The 19674-nt window shown below is 34.4% G+C and overlaps 2 protein-coding genes across 14 annotated transcripts in view; one reads left to right on the plus strand and one right to left on the minus strand.

The window, feature by feature from the left end:
• GPR160 (G protein-coupled receptor 160) overlaps nt 1-19674 on the plus strand; it is a 129868-nt gene that overhangs the window by 42601 nt on the left and 67593 nt on the right. Inside the window, exons 1-2 of one of the 2 annotated variants that reach the window (XR_004437190.1) lie at nt 15649-16384; nt 18368-18517. The exons of the other annotated variant lie outside the window; for it this stretch is intronic. The gene's annotated coding sequence lies outside the window, so the exon portion shown is untranslated. Of the gene's footprint in view, nt 1-15648; nt 16385-18367; nt 18518-19674 lie in introns of those variants that run through there. 2 annotated transcript variants of the gene reach the window in all.
• Nucleotides 328-19674, minus strand: part of PHC3 (polyhomeotic homolog 3) — a 95868-nt gene continuing 76521 nt past the window's right edge. For 9 of the 12 annotated variants that reach the window (XM_033211683.1, XM_033211682.1, XM_033211681.1 and 6 more), the window contains 4 exons: nt 19521-19635; nt 15521-15653; nt 15198-15429; nt 328-10064 (listed from right to left, as the gene is read on the minus strand). In XM_033211683.1, coding sequence (XP_033067574.1) covers nt 9910-10064; nt 15198-15429; nt 15521-15653; nt 19521-19635 — 635 coding nt within the window. In that variant the 3' untranslated portion in view covers nt 328-9909. Of the gene's footprint in view, nt 10065-14890; nt 15020-15197; nt 15430-15520; nt 15654-19520; nt 19636-19674 lie in introns of those variants that run through there. The other 3 variants (XM_033211685.1, XM_033211684.1, XM_033211680.1) reach the window with 2 other exon arrangements.

Genomic DNA, 19674 nt, shown 5'->3' on the forward strand with positions numbered 1-19674 from the left:
ATAGAGAACCAACTATATCGAAAGTTTAGGACAAATAATCCTATGTTCAAGAGAACATCAGGGTGTGTTTAAACAGTTTAAAACATTAAAATCCGGCCCTCTTTCCTACTCTGTGTTACTTTTTCCTCTAAATATATTGCCTTCTAGTTGGTCAAATATGGGACTGAAATATGTTTAAATATATTGAAATTAATCAGTAAAGACTTACACTCTTTGCAGATTTTAAATCAGGAGATTTTAAAACCATTTCAAACCTCACTAAGCTTTTTGTTTAACACAGGATTCCCCATGTCTCACAAGCTTAAAGAAAAAAAATTATTCAATAGACCAGCCAAATGGAAGAGGCTTTTATTTGTAAAGAAATGAACTTACAACTGGTCTACAATATATTATTATAATATAAACAATATAAATAAATGATCCTGTAGGCCCACTAATCTTCCATCCAGACCCACACGAAGCAATGTTACAACAATATTCTATATGAAAATGTGCAGGTAACAAAGGTGCAATTACAAGCAAGTTAAGCAGCAGAGTATAAGGTGCTTTAATTTAATAGTTAATGTTGCCATCAACAAACATTTAAATGCTCAATTTACTTCACTGAATACAGACACAACCAATATGAAAATCTAAATTCATACACATGCTACTTAATATGAAAGTGCTTTCTCTTTTTTAAAAAAATACACCAAATGGGACACTTTTTACATAGATCAAATGTGCTCTTACAATGCAAAATTAACCTTCATTTTCAGGTTATACATTTTAAAACTGTAGCTATCAACACCAATCTAGGAACTCTAATGCTAAGAGTGCTAAAAACTATTTCATTTCTTGTAAGGAGGACTCTAATACAATATCCAATGTAAAGAATACATCTATATATAATCTTAACATTTGTTTTCTGTAAAGATAAAAAATGTTTTCTTTCCCCTTGGTGATCTTTGTTCATCCTGGGTGGATCATCTTTTGAGTTTTTAATAATACGAAAGTCCTATTTTAGAACAATGGGAGGAACCAAAAGGAGGAATTACAAAATTGGTTAACATGTGCTTAAACATCCAAAAAACACCAGTTTATCACAACAATTGGTCTTTGCTAAAATTAACAACAAAATGTTAATAAGGAAGAAGACAAAAAGTACTAATTTAATAAAAGGCTTGAAATGCCTGCCACCATTGTCAGTATCCATCTATCCAACCTTCATTTACTACAAGCATAATACTACTTTGAGGATAATTTTTGGAACTTATTTTGACTTTTTCCCCTATAGGAAAAACAAAGACCAAGTTTTTGAAGGAGAGGACTGGGAATCTAGTTTAAATGTATGCATCCAAAATTATATCATCTTTGCACATTCAGTTGACTTTTTGAAATTTAAGAATACATATACAAAAAGGATTTATGTAGTACATATTTTAACAGCATAAAATATTTGAAAAATTAGTTATACTTTAAAAATTAAAACAGTATTTTTTAAACTAGTACCATGGAATAATTTTTTGAACCCAGATTATCTGGCTACTTAGATGATAGTCTTCCCGTTTTCAATTAGTCTGAAAGATTCTAATCCAACATTTTATTTGGATATTTCCTGCTTTAAAAAGCTGCAACAGGCTAGGCGCAGTGGCTCATGCCTATAATCCCAGCACTTTGGGAGGTTGAGACGGGCGGATCACTTGAGGTCAGGAGTTTGAGTCCAGCCTGGCTAACATGGTGAAACCCCGTCTCTACTAAAAATACAAAAAACTAGCCAAGCGTAGTGGCGCATGCCTGTAATCCCAGCTACTTGGGAGGCCAAAGTGGGAGAATTGCTTGAACCTGGGAGGTGGAGGTTGCATTGAGCTGAGATCGCACCACTGCACTCCAGCCTGGGTGACAGAGCGAGACTCTGTCTCAAAACAAACAAAAAGCCACAAGAATGATAAACTATTTTTAATAGATATTTTCATTCTATATCTTTATGGAGAATGTTAGTATCAACTGATGTTGATATGTAAAGCTGTGTCAACAGGAAGTACAATGTGATTCACAGCATCCCAGAGTGACAAGGAAGGGACCTTAACCCAATAAATCTCCCATTCAATGTTTACCCCCCAAATACTTACCAATTCAAGCATGGAACTGTTTCATGTTTACCTGTTCTGCATTTTAAAGGATGCCCTTTGTATTATCTGCTTTCCAGAATATTTCTGCTTCTTACGTATCTTTAAAAGGTGGATATTTGTAATAGCTTAAAATACAGTAACATTTATTTTGTGTCATCTTTCTTAATTTAAAAACAAAATATAAATGAACAAGTCTGTTCCAGTGATCTCCTTTGAGATTTTTCAGTTTTAGAAAGTTGCTACACTGTCAAGCGTGGTGGCTCATGCCTGTAATCCCAGCACTTAGGGAGGCCAAGGTGGGTGGATCACTTGAGGTCAGGAGTTCGAGACCAGCCTGGCCAACATGGTGAAACCCCATCTCTACTAAAAATACAAAAATAAGCCGGGTGTCATGCCGGGCACCTGTAATCCCAGCTACTCGGAAGGCAGAGGCAAGATAATCGCTTGAACCCGGGCGAGGTTGCAGTGAGCTGAGATCACACCACTGCACTCCAGCCTGGGCGACAGAGCGACCCCGTCTCAAAAAAAAAAAAAAAAAAAGTTGCTACACTGTCAATACTAGGTAAAAAGCTCTTATATCAAACACCAGCTTTTTTTTGTTCTGCCACATGCCGTGTATAGCAACAACTCTGGAACAGATTCAAGTGTTAAAATAATGCCGTGAAATATGGGCTGTCTCAACCTGTAAGTCCTTAATGTTAAGTCTCCTAAATTTTGTAACTTAATCAGGTATAGGGCCAACTGATGTTTAGTATGTGAAATGTGTTATAAAAATTATATGATTCACTCAGACCCCTTAGATGTCATCTAGCCTAACCCTTTACCCAATGCATAAAAATACTCCCTCCCAGTTCCAAGTTTATTAAGATTCCCTCTCAGTCAGCTTATTAAGTAGTAATGATTATGTTCATATTTATTTAAGCCACAATGAATTTTGGGGGGAAGATTTTACTTATTACTAGTTCCTCATGTCATGATCACCACACACTGCACATATAACTGTTCAAATGTTTTGCTAAATATAAGTACATGAATGACAATATTCATATGTGTTCATATATTCAGTGGTTAACCAATAAGGAGCATTTAGGAAAATGTCCTCATTTGCTTGTTACGTATGAATTTTCTATTTTAATCCTTAGGAGAACAAAGACTGTAGGTGACCCAAGAAATGGATGCTAAACCAAACCCTTAAAAAGGGAAAGAGAATGAAGTAGGAGCAACCCCATTACATGGCCTAGAATCATAGTTTTAGAGCTGGGAGGTACCTCAAAGATGAATTAAACCAAAATCAACTTCTGAGTAGTACAGGAACAATATTGCATATCTGGAAGCTGTTAAAAAAGCTGAGTAATTGCCCAACATGTCACACACAGCTAACCCACTGACATAAAACCCCAGTCTCCAGACCAGTGTGTTAATCCTAACTCATCATCATCTTAATTCATCTATTATTTACTACTGAAATAGATTATTTACTGATTATTTAATGTTACCCAAAACAAAAACATACTTTTAAGGGAAGCATTCTAAATAAAGATTTAAATACTAGACACTTCTGGTTTACTTGAAGCAAGACTAAAAAATTCTTTCTAAAACAGGTTGATGTTTAACTTCACTGATGACTAAACACCCCACCACTCTCACGAACACCGACTTTTTCACCATCATCATTTAAAGCTCCACAAAGCTTGGATTTAACACTGATAACATTCCATGAAATGTAACTTTTAGGTCAATAAATGATGGTGACTATCAATCCTTAAGATGATTCCTGGAGTAAATTTAAACAGGTGCTCTAAAAGAACTTACTACCTTACTCTTATATTTAATTAAAACCTTGCTATGTAGTATAACAGTGTTTTAAAATTATATTGGTTTTCTCCAAATTGAAATTCATTACTCTGCTTCTTTTAAACAACACGTTTTGTTTTCTTTCTATGGATTCATACTGAACACCACCAGTATCACTGAGAGGACCAATACTTGTAAAAAGCAGTAGAAAAAAAATATTTTTCAAAAGTAGAAACTAGAACCTCATTATGTTGTACCTCTTCTCTAACATTTCAGATTAAAATTGCCATCTTTAAATAAAATTAAATGTCAACAAACTATAAAAGGGAAAAAATAAAACATCTGGAAAACATTTCCCAAATGTTCCCATAAACATGACACTTGGAAGGGGTGTGTGCATGTGTCTGAATAGAAAAGCTGGTCTTCAGAGCTGAAAAGGAGGGCAGAGATTCCCCCTTAATGTATGTTTTCTAAATTGAAAGTTTAGAAAAAGCCATATTCTCTGGAATGTGATGGTAATGATTATATTTGTATTAATGCTTTACAACTTTTTTTTTTTTTTTAAAAGCGTTCTCATAGTACAATTTGAAAATGGATTAGGTTCTAAAAACTAATATGTAAAACTTGGAAAATTCTTAAAAATTTAGGAAATTATTTTTCCAAAGAAGGTAATCTAATTTTAAACTTTTTTTATTTGAAGAAAGCTTATAAAACTACTGTGAACAAAACTATATAAGGATACATTTTATGAACGTCTAACAAAAGAGGACCTATCTTCCCAAAGAATTTTTTGTTTTGTTTTGCTTTTTGAGACGGTGTCTTGCTCTGTCACCCAGGCTGGAATGTGGGGGTACGATCTCAGCTCACTGCAACCTCTGTCACCTAGGTTCAAGCAATTCTCCTGTCTCAGCCTCCCAAGTAGCTGGGATTACAGGTGCACGCCACCATACCCAGCTAATTTTTGTGTTTTTAGTAGAGATGGGGTTTCACCATATTGGTCAGGCTGGTCTCGAACTCCTGACCTCAGGTGATCTACCCGCCTCAGTCTCCCAACGTGCTGGGATTACAGGTGTGAGCCACCATGCCCAGCCCCAAATAATTTTTTTTTTAAGATATACAGCTTAACAAGTTGAAATTTTAGTAAGATTGCATATTTACTTTTCCTAATACTGTATTTGTGCTTATCTAAACTGGATCACAATCTTTGAGATGAAATTAAATGCTCTAAGTAGATTTATAAAATACCAATATTGATGAATGTGGGTAAACAGTTCATTTCATGATCCACACTGCTGTGAACCAAAGAAGCAGAGGTAGGCTTGTGTTTACCAAAATCCAGACTAGGAAAGAGAAACCTATAGCTTTTCTTTTCCCAATTCGTAGACTGAGATACAACCTAACAAATAAAATACTATCTTAAAATGCCTCTTTATAACAATCTACAGAGGTGATTCAACTGTGGTACCTGAAAATGGAAACACTCTGTAATTCTGGCAACTCAATTAAAACAACCTTTGAATTTTTGACAAATATTCTCCAACTATAATAAAAGGTTGTCAAATTTTCGGAAATCAAAAATCACTAACTTATATATCATTGGAACTATTAATATCCATGCTCCTAAGCATGGAGACAGTGGGTATAGAGAGTGAAAGAATGAGTCTGATTACAGGTAAATCTTGACATATAAAAACTATAGCCTATTTATCACTGGCATCTAACAATTAAAATGTATTATTTTGAACTATGGATGAAGGCCATATCTATCCTACATAACTTCTATCCTCTTGGGTCTGGAATGCTTTGTTCCTCCTACTTGTCTCCTCCTCTACTTCCCTATCCTTCCCCCTAGAAAACCTTCCTTAGGGCCCAGCTAGTTACATATGTGGTACACAAGAAACAGATTGAGCAATCATTTTGCATAGATGGGCCAGTTTCCACTGCCCAAAGGTTACTCTGGAACATGACTGTCAGGTATCAGAAAGTCCTGCCCCAGCTGCCTCCCTTCCTCAAGTTAGCCCCAATACAAAATCCTCGCTAAAGATTTTGAGACAAAGATCTAAGAAGTAAGTTTTCATGCAGTTTTCTTTGAGCTAGAGGCCTTAAGAGAGGTAGTGAGATGAGGCCCTTTCATGCCATTAGCTAATGCTCAATGCCAGTAGGCTGCATGTGTTCCTGCAATTCATCAAGGTGAGAATCTTTAAACCACAAACTAGGCTGTTCTGGTTGAAAATATATCTTTAAAACATTTTAACAGTGTGTCCAGTCAGTTTCATCTACTGGATATGGCTGTCAGGTCAGCATCACTCACATACATCTATAATAGTGTATTCTTTCAAAAATCGTTTATACACATTTAATATAGGCATATAGCCTAAGACTATATTGCCTCCCTACCATACTTGTGCCATTGTGGAACCAAAAGCCGGAAGATGTACATAATGTACTTTAAGACATTTAACTGAACAAGTCAGTGGGAGACAGGGCACTATAACACATTTCAATTCAATCTAAGACTTGTATTTGTAAATAGATGTCTCGTTATAATTTTATACTTGATATATGAAGATAAGTTATGTCAAAAATTATTCAAAGGCATGATCACAATAATACTTGTTTCATAGTTCTAAGTATTTTGATACACCAGGAAACAAAAATCAGCTGGGATCCCTAATGAAAGGAAATTATTTCTTCTAAGTAAAACATGAATATTCACTTCAAAAGTGCAGAAATGTGCTCAGTGTTAAAGCAGGCTAAGCTAACAAGGATGATGGCCTCCTCCTCTGACTCTTCCCATGCTCAAGCTTTTGCATTACCATTTCTTTCCTCCCATTCCACCTTGTCTGCTCCTGCGTGACTGCTCTTAAACCACACCTTTTAAAAAAGTTCTGTTTAGAGCATTCAACAGCAAAGGAACAGTACCATCAGGGCAATAATATGCTACTTAAAAAATGACAGGATTTGGAACACTCTATCTCATACTATATATTCAAAGCTGCATAGCTGTGTCTTACACATGCCTACACAAGGCTTGATGAATATTAATGTCATATAAAAAATAATTTTCACAAATCAGCTCTCTTAGTTGTTTAACTTCCCTAGGAACACAAGGCTTAAAGCAAAATTTCAAACTTAACGGTTTTTTTATCCCAATGGGACAAAGAGTGCAATACTTTAAGGAAGTCAGAAAATGCAAACTTAGGTAGCAAAAGTAGGAAGAACCTTCATGTTCCCTGTTTGTCATTACCTCTCCCCAGTCAAAATCCTAAAACTCTTAGTAGTAGTATGAAAGGATATGAAAACAATTATACTCTCCCCACCTATATCATACTGAAACTGTGCTTAAAAGCTCAAGAGAGAGGTGGATGCTCAGTGTTGTCTATATATCCATTATACATAGTTGAAGCTTTGAAATTAAGAAACAGTTTTGGAAGAAACAGCTGTACCAATGTGATAGCAAACAAGCCATTTTTAAATAAAAACTCATTTGAAAAAAGCAAGTGCATCTTCTGGGTATGTTTTGAGTGGGGACAACAGAGATCTGGGCTAGATTTAAGATTATAAGGTATTCTCCAATAGAAAACCCTCCTGTAAGCCCCTCCTGAATACTTTTAAGACAGCAGTAGGAACAGGGGCTTTCAATAAGTACAGAATGGCTGCTAGTAGGAAAGCAAATAAATAAAAGGAGAGCCTACAACACAGTTCAAAATTGATACCTTAAAGGCCATAGTAATATAGTTATGGGAGGTAATCATTATTGCTGGAGGAGTCTATCCCCAAATAATAAATTTTGTATTAACTGTGGATAATCTATGAGAAGTTTTAATTCCAGGCAAGATTTTCCATTGCACCTCCCTCCCTCATACTGTGAGCCATCTCTTACTAATGCTTAGCCTGTATTTTGTTCTGAAATTCCAAAAAGAGGGGAAAAGTCAAGCATATGACAATTCTGTCATGATGATTAACTGCTAATAAATGAAAACCGATTATAGAGTACCTAGCTTTCCTTGAAACTTTAATCCAATGATTAAAAATGTGATATAAAGAAATATGTAACATAGACTACAAGCTATCGTAGGTCTGGAACATGAGCCTTATATTACATTACATATTCTAATCCTACATGTAACTATCAGTAAACATCTTTTTTCAAAACATTACTACACAAAGAATTCCACAAAGCATACATTCAAACAAGAGGCATCTAAAGATTAAAAAAATTACCCGCTGTATTTTTGTATAAAAATAATCAACATTCTCTAATGTACACAAAGCCAAAAGATAAATATAATATCTGTGATGTCTTCAGTGACATCTTTAGTCTTCTACTAGCTCAACACAATCTTTTTGAAAAGAGCAGTGAAAATGACTGAAACTCACGGACTCTTTATTCTCCCCTCCTTACTCGACTTCTGCCAAATATCTGTGTATGTTCCTTCAATTACTAAAATATCTCAATCGTGGTAATATAAGAGTAAAACAAAACATTCATCATCTCAAATAAAATTTTTGATGTCCAGGACTATAAAGCTTTCAGGGCTTCCACAAACAATTTTGTTTTAGTGTCATAATTCTATAGAACACTGTTCAGTAAAAGGTTTTGCTTTAAATTTTTTTCCTCAAACATGTACATACAAAATTATATCTGGTGATTTAAGAGAAATCACTTGGTAAGTGCTTTGCAGGAAGCATGCAAACATTTGGTAAAGGAAGTAGGAATGTACATTCTAGCTAGTCCCAGCATGTTCAACATTAGAAAAAAATCCAAAGAGCAACCACATATCTGCTACAAACTATTTTCTTGCCAGAAAAGGCTATGCACTAGTTCATAGGTATAATCTATTATGCCTTCATCATTGCAGAGGAGCACAGAGGTATGAAAGATAATCAGAATGAATTAGTACTTTCTGAGAGTTAAATTATTTCCATGTTAGTCCTTATTTTATAGGACAATTTGTAGATCTTTTTTTCTTTTTCTAGTATGATTAAACTAGAAAAAATTATTCAGCAGAATATGAATGTTATGTGAATAATACTTTCATCATATATATTTAGTATGCTCCATCTTTTAAAAGTATTCCTTTGGGTGAAAACAGTATTTATCACTCCTTCTATATCAGAGTTTCTCAACCTTGGCAGTACTGACATTTTTGAACCGATAATTCTTGATAGTGGAGGGGTGCTGTCCTGTGCATTATAAGATATTTAGAAACATCTCTGGCTTCTACCTACTAGATACCAGTAGCAACCCTCCCCTAAACCCACCCCCAAGCTGTGACAACCAAAATGTCTCAGCATTGCCAAATGTCCCCTGGCAATCAAAACTGACCTCCACTGAGAACCACTGCTCTAAATAAATGTACGAAAACTGAGAGGAAAACTTTCTCAATCAAACCAAATTCTTGGTCAAGTTTGGAATAGAAACTAAGTCTTCTCACTTCCAGATCAGTATTGTTCATACCAGAACACAATTCCTTTTTTATAGGTAAAGCATATGTCTAAAAGACATATTTTTTAAAATGTACACTGATTTCATATGATTCTGTCACTGGACTACTAAATTATTCCATAACATACCTCTCATGACAACCTTTAGAAAACTAATAGGGTAGAAAAAAATGTATAAGAAAATCGAATCAAAAGAGGATAAATGTAAATCATTAAATTACTTTTAAAAGGATTCTTTATATTAATGATAAACATCACCTTTAAAAAAATTATCTAGTATAACACATTTCTTTGAAAAATATCATGGCCCTCTATAACAAGTCTTTCAATGTTTCATGTAACCTGTAAAATTAATTTTACCAATGTTTGTTAATTATGAAAATGTATGATGAATTATTATACCTGTAGAAGAAATGTCAGTATTTGATGTGGAGATCCCAATGTGCTTGGCTATCCACTACAGTAAGTGTCATATTCTAGACCAAGTTAGGCCTTTACCTTACAAGTTTGTGTGAGAAGAGTAAAACTGCTGTTTTATCAAGGCTTCATGTTCCTGTTAAGATTCCTTCAGAGAGTTGATGCGTGCACAGATCTTCAGGGCTGGGCCTAGCTTGATATTCATTGCACTCATGAGATGGTCTTCTTTTAGCAAGAGAAGGGCCTGTCCATCAATCTCCTGTGCTCTGAATTCATCTGCAATATCCTGGCAGCCTGGAATTTGACCAGAGGATGGAAGTTAGAATTAAATATACAACAATTAGACATTACTCCTAACAGTCACAGTTATGCTCTCACTGGGTCTGAGAATCTGAAATACAGGCTGAGAAACAAATGAAATTTATTTATGGTAGTCTTGAGTTCACTCTTGAAGAATAGAGTATTTGCATTCTGAAAATAAGAATTAATTCAAAATCCAGGTAAAGCAATTTGTTTGGAATTCTTGCTCTAAAATAATGTTATAGAAATAATTCATAAGAGGTAAAAATGTACAAAGTCTAGATATAATACTGCCTTCACAAAAAGGACTATGGTGTTACCTCAAAGCATGCCACATAACAGGTTTGGGTTAACTAGTTATACTTCATGAACTTATCTCTGTATAATATATCCTTCACATATAGGTAAAGAGGAAACAAAAATATAATGTTTTGCCATTTAAATAACCTAGAAATATTTTCTCTAGTAAGTACCACTTTCATTATCATTTGTACCTTATCCTAATTTATAACCTTCACTTGACAAGTACATTTAAAATATTTTTATTGTTCACTCAGGACAGATCAAATCTCTCAAGATTGTATTACCAATCTATTGCAATGCTGCTGAAATGTATTACACTGCTTGACTTGTAACTTCAACTTCAAATCTTAGTATCACTGGGCTTGTCTCCACTTTTGTTAAGAAAACAATTCTCACTGAAATTATGAGCTTGCTGGTGAATTTCCTGCCATATAACCAATATTTTAGCTCTCAGTCTAAACCAGGTGCTTTAGCAGGTAACAATGCCAGTATCTACCTGAAACTCAAATGTTTTTACTGTCTACCAAATTTTCAATTCCAGATTACTCAACAAACTTACCCATTAAGGGTAAAGAAACCAATAGGAAAGGTAATGAATTAAGCAGCTGAGACAAGAGAGAATACAAAAATATGGAAGCTTTCTTGAGATACAGTAAAATTTTAAGATGAATTTAAGAATACACATAAAAACTGACAGCTTAAGTTTTTCTATTTTATTCAAATCAGCATTCTAAGGGAAAACACAAAGAAAAAGATAATGAAAAATGAAAATAGTTACATTACACTTTTGGATGCCACAATTTTGCTAGTTCAATTATCCTTTCTACTTGCAAATGTATCATCCTCTTGTTTATGTAAGATTATGTCTTACAACCCAACACAAAGCACAAAGCATTACAGGTACTGAATACATAATATTTGTCAATACGGACTGAATTAGTAAATACACAATAAACAAAAATATAATCTGCTACAGAAGAGCTATCTGTAAGAGTAATACATTTTTTCCTGTGTACAGCTGTGTGTCCATTTTTTCTCTTGCTTATTTCTTTTCTCCTGTCCTCTGTTAGTTGTATCTTTACTGTTTCCTATATAACAACTAGCTTTTCAATTTCTATTTTAATAATTTCTCAGACTTTGAAAAATTCACATTTCAATACCCTCTACAAAATTTTTATGCTTTTGCTCATTTATCTTATAAAAGAAACTATAGTTGAAATGGGATTACTCACCATAGAAAAGCCCCTTTTCTTTTCCCAGAGGTAGCTCAACAAAACTGGGCAGACAAAACTGACTAATCTTGCATCTAGTTGTGACTTCATCCTTCTTTTTATGAAAGAACTAATGTTCTTCTCTCTTCAGTCTTACTTATAAGAACACAGGAAAGAAAAGAAGAGAGAGAAAGATAGGGTGGGACTTACTTAGATTCAGAAAACAGGAGCAATGAGAAGTAATGAGAATTATAAGAGCTACATTTGGGAATAGAAACAAGGAGTTCTCCATGAGGAAAATATGTAGCACATTCCTGTTCCTCTGTATTGTGAGATTCCTCTTCACATATCCTCTTGTAGGTGGACAGTAAATGTATTAGCAAAATAATAAAGAACAAAAAGTGCTTTGGGAATTAGCACGATCAAATAGGAATGCATTTTAGCTCACAACTTTCTTAAGCTAACCACAAAAAAAGAGTAGTTACATCAGTATAGAAATAAAAAAATAAAGTGACTTAGAAAAATTGGAAGCAAGTATGCTTCCAGAAACTCATTACAGAAAAATATATTTTAAAAACAATTTTAAGTGCTCAAGGTATACTGAGATAAAGTTCTGAGTTTCTGACATTAACATCTACTTTGGTAAAATGCCTGGATCCCAGGGATGTGTACAAAACAAACACCAACTGACACTGAGCTAGCCAGTCAGCTGAGCTAGCTTCACCTCACCAGAAGCAAGTGCAGTGCAGCTCTCAGTACGGGCAAGGACCTCTGCACATGGGTCCCAACTGACCTTGCAAGTGTCTGGCATCACTTCTCCAGCTAAACTCAAAACAAAACACCCTGCACAAAAATTGACCACAGTAAGGTTGGTGAAAAGGTATCACATGCCACTCAATACTACAGAATAAACAAGTCCCAATACTGATATTACAAAACCCAGTAAATAGTCATGTTTTTAAAAATGATTCCTAGTTTATGCCTACAGAAAAATCAAATCTACTGTGGATTCACACTTGAATAAATAGAGGACAAACTGATCTCTGCAAAAGGCAGTTCACCATAGCCAGGAAGGGTTAAAGAAGACAACCTGCAGTAAATTGAAAATAAGAATTGTTCCCGTAGATAACTTTTTAATGCAGAAAAAATTAGAAGGTGGTAATTTTTCATTCTGATAACAGCTCTGAGATTCTGGTCTACTGCATACAAGCTCTAACATAGTCTGAACAGGATGGTTAACAAGATGATATACAAAGAGAAGAGAAAACTGGAGGAGTAAATATAAATGCCCTGATTAAAGAGGGAAGGAAGCCTATCTCAACTGGAAAGAAACAAAATACAAAAGAGATTACAAAATTTACAAGTTTGTTCATTCTATTTAAGAAAAGCTTGGGAGTAGACTACTCAGGGAAAACAAACAGCACTGAATGAGAGCTAAAAAAAAGCTCAAAATGGTATTTACAAAGTCCAGAGAAGCAGAAAGAAATGATCATTAAGGCATTTTCTGGTATGAGATTACCTTAAACTATAGGCATTATGCAGAGAAAACTTTCAGAAAGGTGATATAACTAACCACACAAATAAGCTTATTATTTGGCCTGTCAAAGCAGTTTGGAAACACTCCCATTTCATAAGTAAAGAGAAGAGTCATATTAACCAGACTCTAAAACAGTAATAAGCAATTCTAAATTATATAATAGCTGTGTCCTTTTTATGACATATAATGTTTTCTAACTACCTAGCAACAAAATTAAGTGTCTAGATGAGCTCTGTAAGACAAGCATTTTAGGTTATAAGGAATATTAAGTTTTATGTTTTTTTGTTTTAACTCAAATGAAGCAAGAATGAGACAAAGGAATTTGCCTTCGTTCTAGTAAAGTAGCCACATGGCAAATGGATGCTGGGGAAAATTAGCCTAAATAAAAAAAGAAGTGAAAGAAGAATCAGCAGTATCTATTATTTGTTAATTATTTGGGCAACTACTTTCCTCAGGATATAAACCAACTCTCTTCTACAAAGGAAAAGAAAAACTTCCCCCAGATGAAAAATCAGGCTCACAAACAGATCATGTGGCCCACTTGGAAGAGTGAGACTACTTCTGAAGATGACAGAATCAAAGCTCAGCCCCACGCATCCATATAGACTCTGAAGTTAATTCTCAAGATAGCTATACTGCTCAAAAACTAAAATTGGTTTCCTTAGTTACTAAAACCACAACCAATAAAGACTCAGTATCTTCTAAATACATCCAGTTTAAAACAGATTCTAAATCCACATGGTCAGCAATTAATTCACACCTAAGTTTTTGTGGGCGTATACACATTTAAAAATCTTCCCATAGAGTATCTCCACTTTAAAGAATTCCATCTTTCTTTAGAAGCGGCCATATTTTTTTTAAACTTAGCATTTCTAAAACAAGCTATTGATAAACTAATTTAACAAAATCTCACAGAATTCTGTATATGAAGTAAAGTGGGTGACAGATTCTTTACAACTGTCATTTCTAAATATATTTTCTTGTATAGCATGTGAGCTCTAAGTATGCTTCTAAGACCTTAGCTGCCATCAGAGAAAGACTAATTAGCAACAACAGCTAATTAGCTTATTAAACTGTAAAAAGTTAGTAGACAAGTTCAAACAGAATGTATTCTTCTAGAAAGCTTGTATCAAGAGAAATGATATGATTCGCAATAAAACCAAAAGGAAATAAATGTTTTGTTTTAGTCTCCTCATTTTCCATATGTATAAGGTCAAAGTGAATGACAAGATTTACTGATTTAAAATATAATTATATATACATATATAGTCTTAACATATATAACTAGTGTGGGTCTCATCATGAGCAAAGGTGCAGCTGTCTTTAGTAGCCAGCCCCTTGGAGAAAGTGGGTATAAAAGATTATTGTCGTTTTAAGGAAAAAAGATAGAGACTTAAGGTGATGGAAAGAGTATCAAAATGAGAGAACAGGAAAACATAAATAAGAAAGTTACCCTCAATATTAGAATGAATATAACTGAATTTCAGCTCTCTATTTGAAAAATAAAATTTCAGAAAGGCTCTTGATGTTTATTTATTGAAAAGAAAGAATGTACCTTCTTTTAAAAGAACTAGCTTGATTTTTTTCAAAGAAACCAAATTTTTAACATATTTTAAAAGGTTCCGATTAGCTTTCAAAAATGTAAAAAAAAAAAAAAAAGTCTCTCTTACTTCATTTTTAAAAAGGTTAAATTAGGAAATAAGGAGGAATAGAATAGAAAAATAGAAGAGCAGAAAGGAAGAAGTGTCTGATTCAATCTCTCTACTGACCTCTCGAGAGAAATCAGACTGAAGAGAAGAAAGCACCTTTAATATCTTCACCGGCTGAGGTGTCACAGCAGAAGCAGGACTAGTCAGTTTTTATCGACTTGGGGGGGTATGAGAAAATACCCAGTAGTGCTGAGGGAATAAGCAAGAGGAAACAGATCATATTTCAATAACAAATGCCATTTAATTTATACATATACACAGTACTTCTCTAGCCCTTTTGTGAAAAAGGTGTGGATGTATCTAACATTGCTGTGTGTGAATGCACATGAAAAATATTAAGGCCAAAGTGATGAATTGTAATTCATACCAGGTAAAGAATGTATGAAGGCCCAGACATCATCAACTGTCCATATAGATGGCTCTGTTTGTGCAACTGGTAGCAAGTCACTGTTCTCAGGCATTTTCCGAATTCTCACATCCCGAAGCTCACGTTCTCTTTCCCGCTCACTCTGCCTGCGTAGACGAGTTGTCATAGCAGAGGGCACAGAATCTTCATGAGAAGCCAAGTCTTCTTCTGCAGATGGATAAGTAATTGGAAGCTGGAAAATGTAGTACAAGCAAAATACAGCATTGCACTTTCCTTGCATTTCTGAAAAGGGTATTTTACATTGAAGCAAGGTTTATACAGACCTGCCTAAGCATATGTTCTCTTGCTGCCCCATCAGGGCCACTTGGACGACGGCCACGATGCCCAAGACTTTGATTATCAGGCTTACGATTCCAACGACTAAGTGCAAATTTTTTAGAACAGCTAACATTGTACCTAAGAAATTCAAATAAGAAAAAATATTTAATGATATATGGGACAATCCATTTAGTATTTAATTGTGACTTTAAAGTGCAACTGTGAATACATTAATGAATGTAAGACCTCGTAAAATAACTATACTGTTCAATGGATTTACTTATGCTAAAAGGTCAAAAAATGGGCTCTGTGTATATCATAATATATCTCTCAGTATAATACTGGACATCTACAACAAAATATTGTATTTTTTCCTGATTACAGCATGACAGTGGGAAACTTCCTGCAAAACACAGAGGATAACCAATTTTCACAGCAGCAAAAAAAAAAAAAAAAAAGGAAGCTTCCAAAAGAAAAAGAAGTTATGTAGTATCTAAATGTTTATTCAAACTGATTTTTCTAAGTAGTAACTTCCAAAGAGACATTAATTTTTAAAAGTTTAATATACTAGGGAGAGGATCTCAAGCAGCTAACAAAAGATATTTCAAATATTATTAAATCAAAGAACGAAAATGTAAAGTGGAGACTTTAAAGTTATACAAGAAATTCATTGCTCTCACTATTCAGAAAATTTCAAAGTACATAACTCTTTAAAGAAAGATTTTCTTTTATCAAAATAGATCGCCTAATATTTTTGAACATAGACCTTTATAAGACATGATGACAGCTTAAAAAAATCCTATGTCTTTTAATGGATCCTAAAGCCCTGGAACGAGGACTGGCAAACTTTTTCTACGAAGGACCAGATGGTAAATATTTTAAGTTTCATGGGCCATACAAGTTTCTGTCACAACTACCCACCTCTGCCATTGTAGTGTGAAAGCAGCCATTGAAAATATTGGGTCGGGCACGGTGGCTCACACCTGTAATCCCAGCACTTTGGGAGGCCAAGGTGGGTGAATTACTTGAGCTCCAGAGTTGAAGACCAATAAATGGCAAGACCAGTTCAAGGCCAACACGGTGAAAACCCATCTCTACCAAATATACAAAAACTAGCCAGGTGTGCTTGCACACACCTGTAGTCCCAGCTACTTAGAAGGCTAAGGTGGGTGGATGGCTTGAGCCCAGGAGGCCAAGGTTGCAGTGACCTGTGATAGCGCCACTGCACCCAGCATAGGTGACAGAGCCAGACCCTAACTCAAAACAATAAAAATAAATTTTAAAAATAAAAAATAAATAGAAAATATTGAATGAGCATGGTTGTGTTCTAGTAAAACTTTCAGTAACAGTAAAATTTGAATTCCATATAATTTTCATGTATCACAAAATATTATTTTGATTTTTTTTCCCAACAAACTAAAAATTTCAAAATCATCCTTAGCTCATGAGCCCATACAAAAAAATGAACAACAGGAAAGACTTGGCCTGGGTGGGAGTTTGCCAACCTTTCCCCCTAGAAAGAAGAGTGAGAAGAAATGATCTAAGAAACAAATTTCTGAAAAGCTATGCAAAGGCTAGGAAAAATATATGCAGTTTCATTTTTACATATATGAAACTGCCTTTGTAACTTATTTTCAAAAATCTGTTTTGTAGAGATGGGGGTCTCACTATGCTGCCCAGGTTGGTCTCAAACACCTGGGCTCAAGCAATCTTCCCACCTCAGCCTCCCAAAGTGCTGGGATTACAGGCATGTGGCACCACACCCAGCCTTCAAAATTCTTTTGCTCCAAGAAAGTTACAAGAATAAATCCCAATTAACTTTGCTATTGCTAACTATTCTAGAACCAGTATGCTGACACCACAACAAATTCTTCTCACCTACATTTTATAAAGATATCAAGAGGTGGAAATAAAAAGTACTATGATAATGAATATGCTATTTTTCCCATAAAAATATAAGTATCTTGATAGCCAATTCATTTTACCCTAATACAATTCAAGATCCTGCTGTGTTCATAATGTGCTCATTTGTGGGCTCAGCAATGTAGGTTTCTGATTTCCATTTATATCAACTGACAAAACTTCTTTATCCGTTAAGGAAAGAACAGAAAAGAGAGGCTAGCTTTAATACTTGATATTTTGTCCCTAAAAATTTAGCTTTCCAAGACAGCTAGGCAGACATGTAAATGGCAATGGTTCTTCCCCGATCTAATCTCCCTCTCATCCACATTTCCCTATGTTAGGGTCCCTACCCTGCTAAAGAGATTCATTGAAGGATACTAATGTGACAAGTCAGCATTCATCTCTGAGAGAAGACCGATGGCAGCATTAAGTGTCCTCAAATATTTTTAAATAGTTAAGAAGTTTAAAATATTCTGAAAGGGAGTCCTTTCCCCAAGTTTTTAGAGTTTTTAAATCACTCAGAATCAGATAACCATTGTTCGTTCTTGTAGTATATGCAAACTAGAAAATTCAAGTTTAAATATGAGTTACATAATTTGATTATTGGTTTATCAGTAACATCAAAGCATATTTGAAAAACAGACTGACAACCAAAACAATGAACCCAATTTTGGAGGAAAACACTTCTATTATTTAACTTAAGTTTTACTAAGTATATTTTGGAAATAAACCATACGAAATAAAATGTTCAAGTAAGAAATTCTCTTGATGTATACAATTATATTAATTTTTTCATGAGGTTAAAGTTATTTATTTTTTATGGATGCATAATAGATGTACATAGTTTTAGGGTATGTGTGATAATTTAATACATTCATATAATCAGAAAAGATCAAATCAGTGTGCCTGGGATATTCACACCTTAAACATTTGTCTTTTTTTCATGTTAGAACCATTCCAATTCTGCTCTTCTACCTATTCTGAAATACAGTACAAGCTATAGTCATCCTATTGAAGATCTTAAATCCTTTGAGAGAATAATTATCTTTTTGAACAGAGAACCAATTTCAAAATAGTGTGCATACACTTCAACTTAAGTGGTAAGTATCTGTATTACTAGGATTTATTATTAGAATTAGGGTGGGGTTCTTTTTTAACATAAACCAAACTTGGGAATTATACGATTAATGAAGAGACTAAACATTTATTTTGTTATTAATACTATTTATCAGCCAGGCATGGTGGCTCACACATGTAATCCCAGCACTTTGGGAGGCCGAGGCAGGCGGATCACCTGAGGTTAGGAATTTGAGACCAGCCTGGCGAACATGGTGAAACCCCATCTCTACTAAAAATACAAAAATTAGCTGGGCATGGTGGCAGGTGCCTGTAATCCCAGCTACTCATGAGGCTAAGGCAGGAGAATCTCTTGAAGCCAGGTGGTGGAGGTTGCAGTGAGCCGAGACTACACCACTGCACTCCAGACTGGGCCACAGAGTGACATGCTGTATTAAAAAAAAAAAACACTACTTATCTATAATAATGACTATTGAAAATACTAATTCAGAAAAGACAAGTATTTTGCTGTCTTTGTTAACAATGTGGGGAATTTATACTATAGCTGTCCCATTAGAAATCTAAAATAAATAGAATATGATTCAAACAAATGAAAACATTTTACAACAACACAAAGTAAATCAAAGTATTTCAATAATGATAAAACAGCTGATAAAACAAATACTGTTTTTGACACTTTAAGGACTAGTATTATATAATATCCTGATCATTTCATTGGAGGGATTCTCCTAAATATATTCTTACCATCAGGAGATTACTACCTTAATATTAGATTATACTGTACAATTGATTTTAAGTATTATGAATATGTAATTTTTGCAAAGAAAAATCTAATAACTAAATACTAGGTGGCTCCAGATACTGCCTATTTGTATTATTCTTCTATATAATAATAACTAGGTTTCTTCTATAATATTACATATTAAAATATCTACAGTTATCCTTGGCAAGCTATTCAAGGATTTTTTGGTTTTGTTGCAATGGCTATTTATCTGTCCTTTGGGAAATTCAAGAGCATAGAAATACCTTTTGGCACATGACATAGTGCAGAATCGTTTTGACCGCAAAAATTCATTAGCATATCCCATTTTCCCACAGAATTCACACTTGAGCAACTCACTGTCCATTTCTTCTAATGTCTCTAAAAAAGAAGGAAACAAAGGAAAAAAAGGTTCCAAAA

Source organism: Trachypithecus francoisi, unplaced genomic scaffold (assembly GCF_009764315.1).
Source record: "Trachypithecus francoisi isolate TF-2019V2 unplaced genomic scaffold, Tfra_2.0 Lachesis_group0, whole genome shotgun sequence".
NCBI lineage: Eukaryota > Metazoa > Chordata > Mammalia > Primates > Cercopithecidae > Trachypithecus > Trachypithecus francoisi.